This window comes from Heloderma suspectum, chromosome 1 (genome assembly GCF_057233095.1).
Source record: "Heloderma suspectum isolate Gila_16-S chromosome 1, 16-S_ref, whole genome shotgun sequence".
Lineage (NCBI taxonomy): Eukaryota > Metazoa > Chordata > Lepidosauria > Squamata > Helodermatidae > Heloderma > Heloderma suspectum.
In genome coordinates, this window is record NC_139458.1 from 78,436,257 (window position 1) to 78,458,444 (window position 22,188).

The 22,188-nt window shown below is 43.9% G+C and overlaps 1 protein-coding gene across 30 annotated transcripts in view; it reads right to left on the bottom strand.

The window, feature by feature from the left end:
* The window catches only part of RAD51B (RAD51 paralog B), a 575,587-nt gene extending 556,630 nt beyond the window's left edge, over window positions 1-18,957 (bottom strand). For 17 of the 30 annotated variants that reach the window (XR_014789909.1, XR_014789878.1, XR_014789868.1 and 14 more), the window contains exons 1-4: window positions 14,514-15,381; window positions 14,154-14,268; window positions 13,601-13,714; window positions 6,596-6,712 (exon numbers count right to left, since the gene is read on the bottom strand). Coding sequence is in view for 24 of the 30 variants with exons in the window: in XM_084848144.1 (XP_084704270.1) it covers window positions 6,596-6,712; window positions 13,601-13,714; window positions 14,154-14,268; window positions 14,514-14,629 (462 nt within the window). In the remaining 6 variants the exon portion in view is untranslated. The other 13 variants (XM_084848233.1, XM_084848229.1, XM_084848239.1 and 10 more) reach the window with 2 other exon arrangements.
* Window positions 18,958-22,188: the final 3,231 nt, after the last annotated feature.

A 22,188-nucleotide genomic window follows, 5' to 3' on the forward strand; every position in this document is an offset into this window, starting at 1 on the left:
TGCCAAGTTGGGGACCCCTGCTCTACCTTGCCTTTGCCTTGCCGTTTCCCTCTCCCTACCAAGACTCTAGCTTTGCTATTTCTCTCTCCACCTCTATACCTTGCTGTTTCTTCCCCCTCCCTGCCTCTAGTTTTGCTCTCTCTCTCCCCTCTACCCCTTTGCCTTGCTGTTTCCCCCTCCCTCCCAGTCTCTAGCCTCACTATTTCTCCCACACACACACCTCACTTCTGACTAGCCGCAATCCTCTGTGGGAACTAGCCACATTCTCTGTGGGAGCCATTTTGTGGTGGTGCCCACAGCAGTTTCTCAAATTTCCAAATGTGTCCACAGGTCCAAAAAGGTCAGGGATCCGTGCTCTACGTTTTATATGGCTATCTTTTGTTTGTTCTCTACCCTGCCCATTTTTGGATGATTGTTCTCTGTTAGGCACATATGGTTGGATTCAAACTTAGTCATACTTCAAGTATCCTTACTGAAATCAATAAGATTTAGCCATGACTAATTTAATCTCCATTCATTTCAATGGCATTATGCAAAGTATGACTAAGTCTGGATCTACCCCATATTCTACAAAACAAAGGTAACTTATTACAACAAGAATGGAGAAGCTGCAGCCCGCCAGATGTTGCTGAACTACAACTCTCATCAGCCCAAACCAGCATGGCCAATGGTCAGGAATTATGGGAGTTATAGTCCAGCAACATCTGCAGGCCTACAGATTGCCCACCCCTGGATTACAGGATGTGTGCATTGATACGGTATGTATTGATCATACGAACATAAAAAAAGCCATGCCAGATCAGACCAAGGGTCCATCTAGTCCAGCATTCTGTTCACACAGTGGCCAACCACCTGCCCACAGAAAACCCACAAGCAGGACATGAGTGCAACAGCACCCTCTTGCCCATGTTCCCCAACATAGGCATACTGATATTATATGTATCATGAATTTAATCAGCAATGGAAATTAATATTCATCTCTGTATTATCTAATTTCACCTTCAGGGACAGTGGAGGTACATGGCTTTTCACTTTTGTTTATATTTATTACTAACTGGAAAAGTATGAGTATATTTACATTATATACTAGGGAATTTTTAATATAAAATAACGTCTCTTGGATCCAATATTTTGGGCACAACTGTCCTAAAGATAAGCAGTTTTAAATTCTCACTGATTTCAGTGGCTCTGTTCAGTACAACATAACTCCCTCCCGCTAAGATCAATGGGACTTAAAAACACTTATCTTTGGCTGATCATACCCTTTATTTTTTGTAATTGGTGATGGAATGACTCCCACAGATTCATTCCATCACCAAAATGCTGACTCTCCAGAACTATTTTATTCCAAAACCCATTGAAAATTCATAGAGTTCATCTTATTCCAATTTTAACTTGAAATCAGGTGTCCACCCATGTAACAGAGACCTCACTATGATAACAGCATTCAAATTTTCCTGTTTGGAAAGAGGCACTTTTCTTTTTTCAGCTAATACTACATTATTTTCAAGTCGTGCGTTGATTGACCACAAAAAGTTACTTACAATTCAGTTTCCAGTTTAAATCTCAATAGTGGTTTGGAAAAAAAGGGTCAGTGCCAGCACAGTTTCCTGGCTCTCAGAGAACAAGCACAAGATCTGACAGTAGGGGATACCACTGAAATCTTTACTTTAAATGGCTCGTGTATTTGAGTTCCAACTTTCCAACCACCATCATTGTTGGATAACATAAGAAGAAAGAATGGTCACATTTTTAAAAAGGGTTTCATTAAAAGCACAGCCACAAAGTAGAAAATAAAACACTCTCCCCTTGAGATAAAAGTGCAGTCTGCATTAGCTGTGTTTTTAGGATATATAAAATAAACTCAACTGAGGCCGTGTTCAAACAAGATGGAGCACTGCATTAAGGGACTGTTCATCTGCAAGTTTCAGCTTCATAACAAAGAAGTAGACTGCAGCAACATGCAGCAAATACCAAAACATATATCTTTGTTTATAGCAAACATAGTGCCAGTTCTAATAAACTTTTTCCTGTATGATTCTCATCCAAAAATACACACAAAAAAACTTTTAACACCAGAATGCAAAAGCTGTGTAGACACAATCCAACGTTTAAGTCCTACTTAAAGAAGACCTCCTAAAATGAAGGGCACTTAAGCTGGTCATGACTAACTTAAGTCCCATTCACAGCAATGGGTCTACTTTAAGTAGACCCAAGGGGACATTATCCTGCTCTTGGGATTTTACCCAAGAGCAAGATAACATGTTCTGCTCAGACATAATTTCTTCAGAGATCACCTGTATTCTGACATATTTTCTCCCTGTATTCCTCAACATTATTATTCTAAAACATTCTAAGAAGGAAAGTTTGTGAAATAATTAGTGCTTGTTCACTACAATTTCAGGGGAGGAAAAACTGGTAATGGACATAACAGAAGAACATATGTACGATGCATGATTTTATGAAAAGCTAAGGTTGGCAAAAAGAAAAATTCCAAGAGGAAAATGCTAAAATTTCTATTAGCATAACACCTTTATTAGGCTACAAAATACTGTGAATGCTTTTGTTCTTTAGAACTTATCAGGCGAGATGTTAAACAAAAGTAAGCAAAGTAAAAAAAAAAAAAAAGATGGAGAAAAGTGTTACATCTATGGACTCTGCATTTGGTTAGTCTTAAGATGGAAAGTGGGAAAAGGTTACAGATATTCAAATTAGGCTCTACCAGGTTTCTGGGAAGAACAAAACAACAGTGGCAGACCCCCCATTTTTGAAACTATAAAATCCAGCTGTTTACTCAAAACTGCTCCAACCTTAGGCAAGACACACAGGTTCTTTAGTAAGTGAAAACAGAAGTAAAGAGAAACTATACAGTTTTTATATTTTAATATTGACAAGGGGAGGCAATTTCCAACAGTGTACAATGTTTAAAAAAAAGTCAATGTTTGCCAAACTGGGCAGTTGTATCTAGTGGGGGGGGGGGGAAGTACCCTCAGAGAACAAAGGTCCAGCTTCAAATGGTATAAGAACATCTTCCTCCAGCACAGGAACACGCTGTTGAATGGCTAACACAGGATTCTCCAAGTCACATAAAAAGTGAGAATAGCTATGTGGGTCAAAAAAAAAAATAAAGGACTAAAATCCCTATTAGAGCAATACCTTGATTAGGCCAACACCAAAGTCACAAAATACTGTGCAAAGTTTCAAATTCTTCAGAATTCTTCACCAGGCAAGATGGTAAACAAAGAAGGGCGGGTGGACTGGCTGATGTTAAAGCCATGGAGATTGCATTTGGTTACAATCTTAAGATGGAAAATGTGAGGGATGAAGTATCTCACAGATGGCCATGCCACAGTTTAAACTAGAAAAACTACTAACTGTTTAGAAGATTAGCTCAAATGAACTGCTTCCTATCAATAAATTGGCTTAACAGGAGATGCTTGTAAAGGAGCCTTACAACACAATCCTATGCATGCCTACTGAGAATTAAGTCCTATTGAATTCAGGCTGAATTCAATGGGACTTACTCCCAGTTAAGTGAGTACATGGCTGTAAACAACTGCTGGAATAATATCATTCCTCTCTTGTTAATGAGGGGGAAAAGGTGGATCCAGGAAACTAGACCAGTCAGTCTGCCATCAATACCAGGCAAAATTGTAGAACAGATTATTAAGCGAATGGTCTGTGAGCACCTAAAAAAAAATGCATTGACTCCTAAAAGTCAATGTTGGTTTGTCAGAAGTAAGTCATGCCAGACTGAGCTTCTCTCTTTTTACTACCTTGATAGTTCATGGGAATGTCATGGACATAGTATATCTTGTTTGCAGCATAGCATTTGACAAGGTTCCCCACAGGATCTTTATTGACAAGATGATAAAATGTGAGTTGGATACTACTACTGTTAAGTGGATCAACAGCTGGTTCAGCAAGCATACTCTATGACCTGGTTTGCATGACACAACAACCAGCTGGGTTGTTGTGATGTCCAAACCCAGTGCAGTTTCCAAAGGGTGGCTTATTTTTCACAAACAAGCCACCCTGACAGCCCATAGAATGTTGCTGGGTTGTTCAGGGTGGCTCTTTTTCAGGGTGGCTCTTTTTCAGGGTGGCTTGTCATGACATCCAAACTTAGTAGGGTGACTTCATCAAGGGTTGTTGGGAATGGCTAGAGAGTCATCCAGCAAGAGCAGAGAAAACTCCTGCCACTCCTTGTGATTTCACTAGTACCACTCTCATCCTCCTTCATCCCTTTTCAGTGCCCTATGCCCCATTCTCCTAAAAATCGATAAGAAGGGACACCAAAGAATGTCCTGAACACATTTGCAACCTTTTTTCTTTTTTCTGTCTTGTGCAAATGCGCACATTCAAAAGACTGCAACTATGAAATTTGTGTAATTTTCCCTTCCGCTTTCCTGCTATGCCATGAAATTTGTATGTATTTACCGATTCCCCTCACTGCTCTGTAACCCATATGTATCTGGCAGCTAACAACAGAGGACAGTGGAGGAAAACAACAAGCATGAAGTGGGAAGAGCCAAAAGTGGCTCGCGGCTGCAAAAGGAGCTTTTTTGGGTGGGTATAACTGGTAGTACCTGAAGCAGCCTCTAAAATACACAAAAAAGGGTTTAACCAGCAAGGCAAGCACTAAAGTGGAGGATGAAATTGACAAGGACATTGACAAAGGGGAAAATGGGTATGCTAGGCTGAATAGTAAACTTGTGCAAGACCTAAAAAAAAAAAAAGTTTGCAAACCTTTTACTGGGTTCATAAGGGCTCAGAAAATCAATTCCATTTAGCGATCTGATGCCAGGGGCAGGGGTGTCCTTCAGTAGCCAGCAACCCCAGACCAGTCGCAGAAAGGATGCTGAAGCAGGAAACGAGTTCAGCCACAATGGCACCTGGGATACCTGGCAGAGGTGGCAGGAAGACTGAGGGGGAAAACAAGCCACAGAAAGCCACAGAGCACCTGATCGCCTGTTGGGTTAGTGAGCAAACAACCAACCAATGGTGGCTTATTCTCAGGGTGGCTTAGCGTGACATGTGAACTTGCCCAGTGAGTGCTCATTAATGACTCAGCATCCTCCTGGAGGGAGGTCTCGAGTGTAGTGCCACAGGGTTCTGTCCTACGCCCTGTGCTATTCAACATTTTTATAATTTATTTATGTATTTATTTAAAACATTTGTATCCCACCCTATGCCATTAAGATCTCAGGGCAGCATACATAAATGACCTGGATGAGGGGCTGCTTATCAAATTCGCAGATGACACAAAGTTAGAAGAAATAGCCAACACTATAGAAGATAGAATCAAAACTCAATAGGATCTTGACAGGCTGGAATGTTGGATCAGAACTGACGAGATGAAATTCAACAAAGGTAAATGTAAAGTCTTCCATTTAGGTTCAAAAAAATTAAAGGCACGAATATAGGATGAGGGAGACCTGGCTTGGCAACAGTACATGTGAAAAGGACCTACGTGTCTTAGTGGATCATAAGCTGAATATGAGCCAGCAGTATGATACAGCTGCTAAAAAAAACCTAATGCAATCTTAGGCTGCATTAAAAGAAGCATAGTGTCCAGGACGCAGGAAGTAATAGTTCTGCTCTGTTCTAAGTTAATCAGGCTGCATTTGGGGTACCATGTCTAGTTCTGGGCATCACATTTTAAGAACGACACTTTCAAACTGAAGTGCATCTAGAGAAGACCAACAAGAATAATGAGGGGTCTGGAAACCAAGTTCTATCAGGAGCAGTTGAAAGAGTTGGAGAAGCAAAGATTAAGGGGAGATATGATAGTGGTCTTCAAATATTTGAAAGGCTTTCATGCAGAAGAGGGAACAGAATTGTTCTCTGCTGAAAAGATGAAAACCAAAGGGTGGAAATTGCAGGGAAGCAGATTTCAGCTAAACATGAGGAGAAACTTCCTAAAAGCGAGAGCTGTTTGGCTGTGGATCAGACTGCCTCAAGAGGTGGTGGGTTGTCCTTCACTGGGAGTATTTAAGCACAGACTGGACTGCCATCTGTCATGGATGCTGTAGCTGCATCCTGCATTGCAGAGCCTACAATGAACAGGGGGTTGAACTAGATGATCTCCAAGATCCCTTCCAACTTTAACTAAATAGCAATGTAGGATTTAAAAAGTAAATTACAGACAAGGTCTCACAAAAGATAAAGCTGCCCATATTTCTAGAAGCTCCTGTAGTGAAACAAACTCTAAAGAGCCCCCGCCAAAATGTATCATCTTTTTTTTTTTGGCCTCCAAGACAGTGAATTCAGCCTGCATCTGAAACTTTCAGTCAGAAAAGCACATACTGTGGAAAACAGAGAAACACTGACATTTCGCCCATCCTTTGTGGGTAAAATTTCACAAAAGCAAAATATTATATTTTAATTTACCACTATTACTGAGCAAGATTACAGCACACATTATTTGTAATAATCAATTAGATTCAAAATGAACCAATTATTTTATAAAAGGTTCAGTGCCTCACATTTTAAACCTTCTAAATGAATTGTGACTCCTTTCGATATGCAAAACAGAAACATCTCTTCCATCTTCTGTTATATAAATGGAAGCAGATATGTCCATTTTTTTTACCTCTGTAAGAGATCCACAGGCAATTCCACCATGTAATATTTTATCCAAATCTTCCAGTGTTGTTGGCAAGAATGCTGATGAAGGATTGATGGTTCTTTTCATTTTCATTTCATAAACCTACAATAACCAAGATGAATTAAACAAAGATGCTGCATTTATCTGGTAAGAAAAATGTCTGGTATTTGTTTCTCACCAAAGCAGAATTGCTTAGTGCTTGCTTGCCAAAAAAGAAAGAGAATACCATGTAGACCTTTCCCATCCTTTAATAAGATTTTCCCCAACCTTCTGACCAAACCCCAAACCACAAAATAATATTAAAGACTGTAATGTCTATCAACATTTTTATGTTACAGTCTTCAACTTTACAAGTTTACAAAAGTACTTTAAAATCATTTTTCATCTTTTGGACAATATGCAACACATGATTTGCAAATTACCACTTCAGAAGAAAATATTATCCTTGTGGTTAAGTACAGCTGGAAAACACACACAATGAAACCCCAGACTAAGAAAAAACTGGCTGGTCCTGTTAGCTATTCCAAAATGTCTGGTTCATTACAAGGATTATTGAGGTTTCTAGGAAGAATTCTGAAGCTTTTATAAAGAAATCTAACAAAATATTTAAAGTGAACAAAAGGTGGCTAGGGGACACTTGGATATTCTTTTCTGAATATCTTTTGCTTTGCCTCAAGAAGTTAAGAGTTGTTGTAGAGGGCAGCCTTTTAAAAGGCTTTCAAAACGTATGCTAAACACTATGACACTAAATAACAGGGTTCATCATGTCTGATGCGCTAGAAAATTTCATCAGAAGGAAACATTTGCTTTTTGGGAGTTTGTATACATATGTTTAATCTAATAAAAAATACCATCCTACTTATCAAATAATTTTTCTCACTTTTGCACAACATGCAACATTTCATTTATAAATTATGACTTGTGAAGAAAATACTACCCTTGTGGGATAACAGTCAAATAATCACTACATAAACTCATTAAATATAATTTCTTAAACCTCTCACAGAAACAAGTATGTCTCCAAACTTGCAATAATTTTTGTAGAAGATATTTGAATCCTCTTCAACATCATTTTAAAACTAATCAGTAGTAATGCTTTTGTGATATCATAAGGGCACGGGTCTTTTAGACACATTACTCCAGGGAATGACAAAGCCCAAGCGGATACAGATCACAATTAATCCAGGACTTGCCACAGACCCCTCCCCCTCAAAAAAAAAAAAATAGATGTGCAAAGAATCTTAAAGTCTGCATGTGTTTCAGACCCATATAGGAATACATTTAACTTGAGCAGACATCCCCATTCTAGTACATGAATTCTGTAGCTGCCATTTTCCAAGATGGCTGACAGGTGGATGGGGATATGTAACAACTCATGAACAAATACACACTGAACACTCATTTTGGTGGCAACATTTAGGTTTTTTCAGTCAAGATGGGTAGACACAGAATCATAGGGTTGGAAGGGGCCTACAAAACCATCGAGTCCAACCCCCTGCTCAATGCAGGAAGCCTGATTCCCAGGTGGTCTCCCATCCAAGTACTAACCAGGGCTGACCCTGCTTAGCTTCCGAGATCAGATGAGATCTGGTGCATCCAGCCCTTTGCTAGCCACTGTTAACACCTGTATGGACTAGTAGATAGAAAGCTGGACTAGGAGCAGGAAGACACGGATTCAAATCCCTGCTAAGTTATAGAGTTATAACCAGATACACTTCAAATAGTCACATCTCTTAGACTAATCGACTGTAACAGGACTGTTGTGAGCCGGAAATGCACACCACCCTGTTTTTTTTTTATAGAGGAAGGGTGGAATAAAATATTTAATAGCGTTGATCAGAGATTACACTCAAACAATAGCATATGTTTTTGACTGATAAATACAGGTAAATTATCGAACTTGTTTGTTATTTAAGAGGTATTGAGACACTGCTTTTCACGCTTGCACAAAGTACAGCAAATCCTTGAGAACTGCTTGTATTTGCATATTTGTGTGGCAAGTCTTGCACCCACACATTGTCATCAGTTCCTATGGTAAAGGCATAAGGTGCTTGGTTGACTGTAAAACACCACTATTCCTTCCCAACTGTAACCCAGTGGATTCTGCATTGTTTAGTCATCCTGATCCAAGAGGGTGAGCAATTCTCTGGCAGCAGTGAATGCTTTTTGGCTGCATGTTGTGGAGGCTGGCAGCAGGTCAGCAAGAGATGTATTCAACTTTCTGTATGCATCAGCCCTCAACTTGTGAAAGGTGTTCACTTTTGCAGATACTGTCTACACCACCCGTCCCCAACGTACAGGTGCCCCACTGACATTTTGGACTTCAACTCCCATTAGCCCCAGCCAGCATGGCATGGCCAATAGTGAGGGAGGATGGGAGCCATAGTCCAAAATATCTGGAGGGCATCGGGTTAGGAAATGCTACTCCACACTCTCAGCAGATATTTTTCAGCATTTTCTGTATCTTTTTATGATTGGGCATCTGTCTCTTCAAATTTGCCATTTTCAGGCCATTCAATCAGCGTTGTGTGTTTGGTACCAATTCAAGACAGTTTCTGTGGTGGTGAAGATGACAAAGAAGGATTTCTTTTCCGCCTCCATTGCAACTTCACAGTGCCATTCAGCAGAGGTTTTCCAGCTGGTAAGGGGTCTGTTGCAATCTCGTCCAGGGAGCGAGAAAGCGCGATTTACCCTCACTTGCAATTTGCACTCTGTGACAGGTCTGAAAGACACTTTGAAAATATAGTTGTTTGCATCTGTCACGAGTTAGACTCTACAGTTAGTGCAATTCCAATTACAGAACTATCATACCAGACCCCTTTAGTGCTCCTGAGGGATTGCTGTTCAGTCGTTCAGTCATGTCCGACTCTTCGTGACCCCATGGACCATAGCATGCCAGGCCTTCCTGTCCTGCGCTCTCTCCCGGAGGGTGCTCAAGTCCATATTCATTGCATCCGTGATGCTATCTAGCCATCTCATCCTCTGCCGTCCCCTTCTCCTTTTGCCTTCAGTCTTTCCCAGCATCAGGGTCTTTTCCAGAGAGTTTTCTCTTCGCATTAGGTGGCCAAAATATTTGAGCTTCAGCTTCAGTATCTGTCCTTCCAATGAGCACTCAGGGTTGATTTCCTTTAGGATTGACTGATTTGACCTCCTTGCAGTCCAGGGGACTCGTAAGAGTCTTCTCCAGCACCACAGTTCGAAAGCATCCATTCTTTGGCGCTCAGCCTTCCTTATAGTCTAGCTCTCACAGCCATACGTTACTACTGGGAAAACCATAACTTTGATTAGACAGACCTTTGTCGGCAAGGTGATGTCTCTGCTTCTTACTATACTGTCTAGGTTTGCCATAGCTTTCCTCCCAAGGAGCAAGCGTCTTTTAATTTCATGGCTACAGTCACCGTCTGCGGTGATCTTGGAGCACAAGAAAATAAAGTCTGTCACTGCTTCCATTTCTTCCCCTTCCATATGCCAGGAAGCGATGGGGCCAGATGCCATGATCTTCGTTTTTTTAATGTTGAGTTTCAAACCAGCTTTTGCACTCTCCTCTTTCACCCTCAACAAGAGGCTCTTGAGATCCTCTTCGCTTTCTGCCATTAGGGTGGTATCGTCTGAGTATCTGAGGTTGTTGATAATTCTCCCGGCAATCTTAATTCCGACCTGTGATTCATCCAACCTGGCGTTTCTCATGATGTCCTCTGCATATAAGTTAAATAAGCAGGGCGACAATATGCAGCCTTGTCGTACTCCTTTCCCAATTTGGAACCAATCGGTTGTTCCATGTCTGGTTCTTACTGTTGCTTCTTGGCCCTCGTACAGGTTTCTCAGGAGACAGGTAAGGTGGTCTGGTACTCCCATCTCTTTAAGAATTTGCCACAGTTTGTTGTGATCCACACAATCAAAGGCTTTCACGTAGTCAATGAAGCAGAAATAGACGTTTTTCTGGAATTCTCTTGCTTTCTCCAGGATCCAGCAAATGTTGGCGATTTGATCTCTAGTTCCTCTGCCTCTTCGGAACCCAGCTTGTACTTCTGGTAGTTCTCGGTTCACATACTGCTGAAGCCCAGCTTGTAGGATTTTGATCATAACCTTGCTGGCATGTGAAATGAGCGCAATTGTACGGTAGTTTGAACACTCTTTGGCATTGCCCTTCTTTGGAATTGGAATGTAAACTGACCTTTTCCAGTCTTGTGGCCACTGCTGAGTGTTCCAAATTTTTTGGCATATTGAGTGCAGCACTTTAACAGCATCATCTTTTAGGATTTTAAATAACTCAGCTGGAATAATGTCATCTCCGCTAGCTTTGTTGTTAGTAATGCTTCCTAAGGCCCACTTGACTTCACTCTCGAGGATGTCTGGCTCAAGTTCAGTGACCGCACTATCATGGCTATCAGGGACATTCAGATCTTTCCTGTATAGTTCTTCTGTGTATTCTTGCCACCTCTTCTTAATCTCATCTGCTTCTGTGAGGTCCCTGCCTTCTTTGTCCTTTATCATGCCCGTCTTTGCACAAAACTTTCCCTTGAGAGCTCCAATTTTCTTGAATAGATCTCTAGTCTTTTCCATTCTGTTGCTTTCTTCGATTTCTTTGCATTGTTCATTTAAAAAGGCCTTCTTGTCTCTCCTTGCTATTCTCTGGAACTCTGCATTCAATTGGATATATCTTCCCCTTTCTCCCTTGCTTTTCGCTTCCCTTCGTTCCTCAGCTACTTGTAAAGCCTCAGCAGACAGCCACTTGGCTTTCTTGCATTTCTTTTTCTTTGGGATGGATTTCGTTGCTGCCTCCTGAACAATGTTACGGACCTCCGTCCATAGTTCCTCAGGCACTCTTGTCTATTGGGTCTAATCCCTTAAATCTATTCCTCACCTCCACTGTATATTCATAAGGGATATGATTTAGGTCATACCTGAATGGTTTAGTGGTTTTCCCTACATTCTTCAATTTAAGACGAAATTTTGCAACAAGAAGCTCATGATCTGAGCCACAGTCAGCTCCAGGTCTTGTTTTGACTGACTGTATAGACCTTCTCCATCTTTGGCTGCAAAGGACATAATCACTCTGATTTCGATATTGACCATCTGGTGATGTCCATGTGTAGAGTCGCCTCTTGTGATGTTGGAAAAGAGTGTTTGCTATGATCAGCATGTTCTCTTGACAAAACTCTATTAGCCTTTGTCCTGCTTCATTTTCACTTTAGCATTCCAATCCCCTATGATGAAGAGGACATCTTTTTTTGGTGTTGGTTCTAGAAGGTGTTGTGGGTCTTCATAGAACCGATCAACCTCAGCTTCTTCGGCCTCAGTGGTTGGGGCATAGACTTGAATTACTGTGATGTTAAATGGTTTGCCTTGGATTCGTACTGAGATCATTCTATGATTTTTAAGATTGTACCCCAGTACTGCTTTTCCCACCCTTTTGTTGACTATGAGTGCTACTCCATTTCTTCTAAGGGATTCTTGCCCACAGTAGTAGATATGATGGTCACCTGAATTAAATTCACCCATGCTTGTCCAGTTTAGTTCGTTGATTCCCAAGATGTCGATGTTCAATCTTGCCATCTCATGTTTGACCACCTCCAGCGTACCTTGATTCATTGATCTTACATTCCAGGTTCCTAAACAATATTGTTCTTTTCTTTTCACCACCAGACACATCCACAGCTGAGTGTCCCTTTGGCTTTGGCCCAGCCACTTCACTCTTTCTGGCGCTACTTGGAAATACCCTCTGCTCTTCTCCAGTAGTATATTGGACACCTTCCGACCTGAGGGGCTCATCTTCCGGCGTCATATCTTTTAGCCTTGCGATACGTTCCATGGGGTTTTCTTGGCAAGAATACTGGAGTGGGTTGCCATTTCCTTCTCCAATGGACCACATTTTGTCAGAACTCTCTGCCATGACCTGTCCATCTTGGGTGGCCCTGCACGGCATAGCTTATGGCTTCACTGAGTTACGCAAGCCCCTTCGCCACAACAAGACAGTGATCCATGTAGGGGCCTGAGGGATTATTTTTCCATAATTACCAGGAAAAAGGATTAAAATAAAGGTTCCACACAAGCACTAAATATAATGCTATATTATCCAGAAATGCCCTTCCCTACAGCCAAGATCCTCCTGTAATGTTTACCTCACAAGTCAACATAATTCCTAGCAACATTAAAGTTTCTTCAGCTCATTACTTGGTGATGAGTAGAGGGGTGTGTGCTGGGTGGGGGGACAGGGAGGTAGCAATGGACAGCCTAGTAATTGCCCATAGAATAGCCTGTCTTAGGGCACAATCCTATGGCAGCAAGTCAGCAGCTAGACGGCCATAGGATTGGTCAGTTCTCGAAAAAATGACCTGCACCCACTCCTGCACCGCGTCATACGCAGCGCAGATCAGCCCCACACTCCACACTCAAAACAGCAACATGGATTGGGGGAACGGGGCATTCCTGGGGGCAGGGAGGTCACTTCCTATGTGTCATCCGCCCTCCCCACCCTGAGCTCCAAAATCAGCTGTCTAGCCATGAAAGCAGGATGATGGGAGCGTGGAGGAGATGCCGCCTCACCACTCTTCCTGCCCTGCAGTGGATAGGTGATCACCCCCCGGGTTCGGAGGCAACCATCGATCCCCATAGGATTGCTCTCTCCATTGTCCCAATGTCAGTTTGTGTTCCTGGGGAGATGGAGAAAATTTAATTACCTATTTGCTCTCATTTACTTCTCTTTCACAACAAAGTAGTGTTATTTCTCTACAGAAGCATTATCTTTTCTGCTTTTTCTTTCCTATATCCTAAGCATGTATTTGCTGGTATAAACATTCTCACGAACAAGGCTGCCAATATGGAAGACTTTGCACATTACTTCTTTCCTATAAGGAGATAAGCTTTTAATGCATATATACCGTAATACCTGAAGTATGGTGCCTGCCACAAATAGACACATCAGACAGGCAGTGCACATAGTGATAACAATTAGTTCTTTCCTATCCTGCTTTGCAAATGTATACTTACAGTTTGCATTCTGGGAGCACAGGACTGGCTGACTGTGCAAAGAAGTTTCTGCACATTCCAGTAGCTCTGTCCAGTCACTTTCATTAGCTCCAATAGTGAAAGACATAAGAAGTCCTGAAACATAATAATCAAAAACAAATCTGAGGGAATTAAGAGTAGAAAACAGCTGAACAAACTTCACATATTTAAAAGCAATTTCTAAAATGCCTTCTTATGATCTGTACATGCTCAAAGTCACCACACTTTTAGGGATGGTCTTGCTCATGCCGTGAGTCCCCTGATAGTGCAAGCCTTTGGGTTGGATCCAATGGGACCCTTGCGCTGGTGCCCCACTCCACTGGCAGCAGCGTGTGTGCGGCTGGCCCGGCCAGTGGCGGCACACATGCAGCCCCTGCCACTGGCAGCTGCAATGTGGTGCTTCCACAGCCAAGCGCCAAAATGAGCCGAAACACCAGCTGCCGGAAGGGGTGCAACCTGCTGCCAGAGGACCTGGGGCGTCAGCACACCGGCCCTATTGATCCAACCCTTTATGTCCCTATCAAATGAGTCTCACCTGACAAGTAGTAATCTGATGTCGACTTAATCTCTCACAAAGATACTGTGGCAAACCTGATCTTCTCAATTTCTTACTTGCCATGTTCACATGTTTAGTTGCCAGAAACTCAATCCTAGGACATAACAAATACAGGATTTGAAATATTAAATTTAAGAACCATGTATACACAATGTTACCTTCATCCTACTCAGTTTTATGATTTATTACAACTCTTGATTCAATTTATTCTGTACACCCATTTCAGTGCATCTGTCTAGTTTTTCACAAGTATAGATCCAGCTCTGGCCCCTTCCCTGAGTTGGTTAAAATACAACCAACACATGCCAAGATGTCTCTCTCCATGGTTTTTTACTTCACCTCAAATTGTGCAATACCGGGGCTATGTTCAAAACGAAGCTGCCACAAATACTTCTTTCTGGGACAGCAAACAGGGGTGTTCTCCCAGCTGCCGTCCGTGCTGGGTCCTGGAGCATTCACTGCTTTACATTAAGGAGTATGGGTTGAAACCAGTCAGGCCCTGTTATGGGCAATGGCTTCGGATGATTTGGAGGTGTATTGATATTCCTCAGAGGCAGAGGTGTAATTCTGCTAGACACACCTGAGAAAGATTTAAGCCCAGGTCATTAAGGGTTGAACCTACCTTAGATCCACATAAAACTCATTTACCTGGAAACACAGCACCTTGATATCAAGGAAAATTACTTTGCGATCACAACTTAAGCCAAAAGTAACTCTGGCTGAATTCATATTTGCCTGCTCCAGCCCCTCACCACTGCCTATTTTCAAAAGAGATAAGCCAAAGAACAAGGTTGTCTGAAAGCCATTCCCTTTAATCCAGGGGGCAGCAACTTGTGGCCCTCCGGATATTTTGGCCTACAACTTCTTTCATTCCTCACCACTGGCTATGCTGGCTAAGGCTGACAGAAGTTCAAACCCAAAATATCTGGACAGCCACACATTGCCCATTCCTGCTTTAATCCAAGGTGTCTTGGGATGGCTGCAGCTACTGTCATGAGGGAAACACACTATGCACACAAGCTTAGGATGTACACTTGTATGGTATTCATTATGTCAGTGTTTTTCTCCTATCATTTTTATTTGCTGGTGGTATTTTAAACTCATCTTACTGTTTTATGACAGGTGATTATAAGCCACCTTTGAGACCTCAGTTGTTGCAGAATGCAGGATATCAATGGAAAAACAGAAACAAATAATAGACTCTGTATCTTGCATACCTCTCTTAAGCCCATTTTGCTCCCACAAAGGATATTAGCCCAGTATTAGCCTTTCATTTTTCTGTCCCCACGTCAATATTCTGCTTGTGCCCCAGAGTGAACATAATAACCCCTTTCATCATCCTTTTTGATACTGGGGCGTGGGGGATTCAAAGAAGTCTTAAAGGGAGAAGGGGAGACAAAACATGTTAACAATATGGCAAAGATGCTAATTTTGGTGGAAAAAAATCCTTCTTTGCTGGTGTTTGGCACATTTTATGTGTTAAAGGTTTCATGAGTGCTTCATAGAAGGAAAGTAATCACCATCTAAGGGCGCAATCCTAAGTAGATAGGAGGCCACCTCCAACCTCGGAGGCAACCACCTATCCAAAGCAAAGCAGGAGAGGCACGGGAGGATCGTTCCCTCCGCGCCTCTCCTGCCTTGCTCTTTTTCACCAGACAGCCATTTTTGGCTGTCTAGCAGCGGGGGGGGGGGGGGGGGGGCGGGGCGCGCGACCGGGAGAGAAAGCTGCTGTACGACACATAGGATGTGTCGTACGCGCAGCTCCGCTCTCCCTGCCCTGGAACACCCCCCAGCCCTGCCCCTTTTCAGTCGCTACGCGCTCGTCTTCCGAGCGTGGAGGACGGGGCTTCTCCATGCTGCCTCAGAGGCAGCACCGACAAGGGCGAAGGTCAGATTTCCAGGAAAGGAGTATATCCTATGGCCCTCTAGACAGTGTCTAGTGGCCATAGGATTGCTCCCGAAAGAAGTTTAATTTATGGCAACGTAAATGTCACAAAATAGCATGGGAGTGGGAACTGCTCGACATCAACACTAGCCAAACCAAAGGGAAGAAGGTTCAGCAAGTTATGGAAGTATAGGGTGAGGGATGGGGATATATTTGCAAGTGTTTATTTCCATTCTAGGTACCGCTCAGTCTCTGAAGATTTTAAGGTACAAAATGATATTTGGGCGAGTATGTGTCACAGTCCAAACAGTTCTTCCTACTGGAGGCAGTACTTCTCCACTGATATAACATATTATTATTGGTGGTGGTGGTGTTTTTATATCCCGCCTTTTTCCTAATACCGGGATTCAAGGCGGCTTTACAACATTAACACTTGTACAGCTAAAACCTATAAATAGAAGTATACAAAAGTTAAAAATATAATGAAATCATCAGTAATATTAAAATTGTATAAAATATCAAAATGTTAAAAGACAACAAGAAATATAACCACAGTATCCATCCGTCATATTCTCACAGATCCAGACTAGCTATCCCCAAAGGCCTGTCGGAACAAAAGTTTTTACATGCCTGCAAAAGCATATCAAGGAGGATGCCACTCTCGCCTCCATGGGAAGGGAGTTCCAAAGCCTTGGGGCAGCCACTGAGAAGGCCCTCTCCACGTTCCCACCAGACATGCCTGCGATGGTGGCAGACCGCAAGAAGGGCCTCCCCTGAAGATTTCACGAGTAGGCTCATAGGGGACAATACGGTCTTTCAGATAACCTGGACCCGAGCCATACAGGGCTTTATAGGACATGACCAGCACTTTGAATTGTGCCAGGAAACAGACTGGGAGCCAGTGAAGCAGTTTTAGAAGAGGAGTGGTATGGTTTCTGTAGTCAGCCCCAGTCAACAGTCTGGAAACAGTTCTTTGAATCAGCTGAAGTAGCAGGCTTGAAACATTAAGGCTGTACTGGATCAGACCAAAGGCCTATCTAGTCCAGGAATCTGTTCACACAGTGCCAGATGCCTATGGGAAACCCACAAGCAGGACATGAGTGCAACAGCACCTTCCTGCTTGTGTTACATAGGAAGCTGCCTTATAATGAGTCTCACCATTGGTCCATCTAGACCAGTACTGATGACGCTGACTGGCAGCGGTTCTTCAGGGTTTCAGGCAGCGTTTTTTTCCAGCCCTACCTGGAGATGCTGGAGATCAAACCTGGGACCTTCTGCACGCAAAGCATGTGCTCTGATCATTGAGCTGCAGTCCTTCCCCAGCAATTGGTACTGAGAGGCATACTGCCTCCAATAGTGATGTTAATATATAGCCTTTAGGACTAGTAGCCATTGATAGCCTTATCCGCCATGATGAATTTGTCTAATCCCCTTTTAAACCCATCCAAATTGGTGGCCATTACTACTTCTTGTGGTAGCAAATTCCATAGTTGAACTCTGTGCTCTGTGAATAAGTACTTCCTTGTATCTGTCTTAAATCTTCCACCGCTGAGCTTCCTTGGATGACACTGGGTTCTAGTATTATGAAAGAGGAAGAAAAACATCTCCCTGTCCATTTGCTCCACACCATACATAATTTTATACCCCTCTTACTCACCATTTTTCTAAGCTAAAAAGCCCTAATGCTGTAGCCTTTCCTCATAGGTGAGTTGCTCCTGCCCCTTGAGAATTGTTACTGCCTTTTTCTGCACATAGGAAGCTGCCTTACCAATCGAGGCACAGAGGGAGCAATCCTATGGCCGCTAGTCAGCAGCTAGATGGCCATAGGATATGTCGGTTCCCTGAGAACTGACCTTCCCCCTCTCCCACACTGCCTTGTAGGCAGCGCAGAACAGCCTCCGCGCTCCACACTCGGAAGAGCAGCACAGAGCAGCGTAAAAGGGGCATTCCTGTGGATGGGGAGGGCAGAAATACTGGTATGACACATCCTATGTGTTGTCCAACCGCTGCCACCCCTGCTCCGACTTTCCACACTAGCCCAAATGCAGGGCAGGAGAAGCATGGAGGAGGCAATCCCCTCCGTGCATCTCCTGCCCTGCAATGGATAGGCGGTCGCCTTCAAGTTCAGAGGCGGCCACCTATCCCCATAGGATTGCGCCCTTAATTGATTAAAACTGCAATCCTATATACACTTACAAGGGAGTAAGCCTCACCTTTAAGTAGACAAGCATAAGATTGTGCTGTGGCAGGTGTTCGCATACCCTACAACAGCCTTCCCATGCCTGGCGCCCTCCAGATGTTTTGGACCACAACTCCCATCAGCCACAGCCAGCATGCTCAACTGTCAGGGATTATGGGAGTTGTAGTAAAAAAAATCTGGAGAGCACCAGGAGGTTGCCCTTACAACAACTAAATAAAGGCTAAACAACGGCTGGATATGCTTGAAAAAGCCCATGGCCGGCTCCAGCGTAGTGGGCCAGGCAACACTTTCTGGATGCAGAGGTGCGAAAGGCAGCCACCGAATGGAGAAAGCAACTAGGCTGTAACACCCAACTCCTGCAAAACGGCCGAGTTTCCTGACAACGTCCCAACACTACGATCGGTTCCCCACGCCGCGCCACATCCCCAGCATAGGTCAGCAGGCCTACGCCCGAGGCTTCCCTCCAGCTCTGGGAGACGGAGACGGAGACCAGCGCCAGCCACCCCCAGCCCCACCGCCGGCTCCTTCGCCTTTCCGAGCGCGGAAGACAAAGCGCACGAGAGGCCCCTTTACCCACCCTACTGAGGAAAAATGCTCCCAGCAGAGGCGGGGGCCCGTCTCCCAGGCGACGGCGACAACAACAACTTCACCGACGCCCAGCCCCCGCTGGGAAACTTCTCAGAGCCTCCCACTCCTCTGCAGGAGGCGGAAACGTCCGCGACGGGGCCTCTAGAGCTATGATTGGTCTCTGACTCAAGACCTTCATCCAGTCATTTGTGGCAATAATCCCTAGGCCCAAGAAAGGGATCCTGGGAGTTGTAGTTCTCTCTTACTGGGGAGCGGGCAAAGAGATCTCGCATCTGTGCACCAACCTAAGGGTGTTTCCACATTCAGCAAAACCCCCGCAAAACCCCACATCCTTTCCCGAGCTTCCTGCTTTCGGTTTCTTTGCGGGCTTAGGAAGAGCTTCTTTACGCAGCAGCCACGTGGTTTGAACTCAGGGAGTGCTTCCCCCCCTCCCTGGCATGTGTGCAAAGGGCGGGGGGGGGGGTCTTGTTTTCCTAGCTTTACTTCTGCTGTACTCTTCTCTCAGCCCCCAGGAAACCTCTGACTTACTTCTGAGTAGACATAAAATGTAAGGTTGTGCTGTAAGTCTGCAACCCTTGGCACACTTATGTGAGAGTAAGCAGGATTGAACATAATGGGACTTACTTCTGAGTGAACATAAGATCACCCCGTAAGTCTGCAACCATTGGCACACTTACTTGGGAGTAAGCCCCACTGAATTTAATAGGGTGCTCTGAAACAACAGAGGATGTTGCTTCTGAGCTTGGTGGGGTTGTTGTTCAGTCGTTAAGTCGTGTCCGACCCCATGGACTATAGCACACCAGGCCTTCCTGTCCTCTGCTCTCTCCCGGAGCGTGCTCAAGTTCATATTCATTGCATCGGTGATGCTATCTAGCCATCTCATCCTCTGCCGTCCCCTTCTCCTTTTGCCTTCAATCCTTCCCAGCATCAGGGTCTTTTCCAGTGACTTTTCTCTTTGGATTTGGTGGCCAAAATATGTGAGCTTCAGCTTCAGTATCTGTCCTTCCAATGAGCACTCAGGGTTGATTTCCTTTAGGATTGACTGCTTTGACCTCCTTGCAGTCCAGGGGACTTGTAAGAGTCTTCTCCAGCACCACAGTTTGAAAGCATCAATTCTTCGGCGCTCAGCCTTCCTTATAGTCCAGCTCTCACGGCTATACGTTACTAATGGGAAAACCATAGCTTTGATTAGACGGACCTTTGTCGGCAAGGTGATGTCTCTGCTTCTTACTATGCTGTCTAGGTTTGCCATAGCTTTCCTCCCAAGGAGCAAGCGTCTTTTAATTTCATGGCTACAGTCACCGTCTGCGGTGATCTTGGATCACAAGAAAATAAAATCTGTCACTGCTTCCATTTCTTCCCCTTCTATATGCCAGGAAGTGATAGGGCCAGATGCCATGATCTTAGTTTTTTTAATGTTGAGTTTCAACCAGCTTTTGCACTCTCCACTTTCACCCTCAACAAGAGGCTCTTTAGATCCTCTTCGCTTTCTGCCATTAGGGTGGTATCATCTGCGTATCTCAGGTTGTTGATAATTCTCCCGGCATTCTTAATTCCGACCTGTGATTCATCCAGCCCGGCGTTTCTCATGATGTACTCTGCATATAAGTTAAATAAGCAGGGCGACAATATGCAGCCTTGTCGTACTCCTTTCCCAATTTGGAACCAATCGGTTGTTCCATGTCTGGTTCTTACTGTTGCTTCTTGACCCTCGTACAGGTTTCTCAGGAGACAGGTAAGGTGGTCTGGTACTCCCATCTCTTTAAGAATTTGCCACAGTTTGTTGTGATCCACACAATCAAAGGCTTTCGCGTAGTCAATGAAGCAGAAATAGACATTTTTCTGGAATTCTCTTGCTTTCTCCATGATCCAGCGAATGTTGGCGATTTGATCTCTAGTTCCTCTGCCTCTTCGGAACCCAGCTTGTACTTCTGGTAGTTCTCGGTTCACATACTGCTGAAGCCTAGCTTGTAGGATTTTGATCATAACCTTGCTGGCATGTGAAATGAGCACAATTGTACGGAAGTTTGAACACTCTTTGGCATTGCCCTTCTTTGGAACTGGAATGTAAGTTGACCTTTTCCAGTCTTGTGGCCACTGCTGAGTGTTCTAAATTTGTTGGCATATTGAGTGCAGCACTTTAACAGCATCATCTTCTAGGATTTTAAATAGCTCAGCTGGAAGACTGTCATCTCCACTAGCTTTGTTGTTAGTAATGCTTCCTAAGGCCCACTTGACTTCACTCTCTAGGATGTCCGGCTCAAGTTCAGTGAGCGCACTATCATGGCTATCAGGGACATTCAGATCTTTCCTGTATAGTTCTGTGTATTCTTTCCACCTCTTCTTAATCTCATCTGCTTCTGTTAGGTCCCAGCCTTCTTTGTCCTTTATCATGCCCATCTTTGCACAAAATGTTCCCTTGATATCTCCGATTTTCTTGAAAAGATCTCTAGTCTTTCCCATTTTATTTATTTATTATTAAATTTATTAATCGCCCATCTGGCTGGTCACCCAGCCACTCTGGGCGATGTACAACATACAATAAAACAGTTTAAAACAATAAAATTCTACAATAAAAACATTTTCTAAAATACCCTAACCCACCCCAAATGCCTGCCTGAACAACTAAGTTTTTAATGCACGATGGAAGCTCATTAAAGAGGAGCATGGCGGAGTTCCCTAGGGAGAGAGTTCCACAGAGTGGGGGCCACCACAGAAAAGGCCCTCTCCCTCGTCCCCACCAGTCTAGCTGTCCTGGCTGATGGGACAGAGAGAAGGCCATCCGAGGCTGATCTTTTTAAGCGGCCTGTCTGGTGCTGCTGGAGGCACTCCTTAAGATAGGCTGGGCCGGAACCATATAGGGTTTTAAAGGTCAAAACCAACACCTTGAATTTAGCCCAGAAAACAACTGGTAAGCAGTGCAACTCCTTCAGCACTGGAGTGATGTGATCTCGCCGGCGGCTGCCTTTAATCAGGCAAGCCACCGTGTTCTGTACCAGCTGCAGCTTCTGAACCATCTTCAAGGGTAACCCCACGTAGAGCACATTACAGTAGTCTAAACGAGAGGAGACCAGGGCATGTACTACCGATGGGAGCAAATGGTCGGGAAGGAAGGGGTGCAGCCGCCGTATCAGATGGAATTGATACAGTGTTGTCCGGCTCACAGCTGACACCTGAGCCTCCATGGACAGCTGGGAGTCTAAAATGACCCCCAGGCTGCGGACCTGGTCTTTCAAGGGTAGCCGTACCCCATTCAACACCAGGTCAGCATCCCCCAGCCTCCTCTTGTCTCCCACCAAAAGTACCTTGGTCTTGTCAGGGTTCAGCTTCAGCTTATTCCT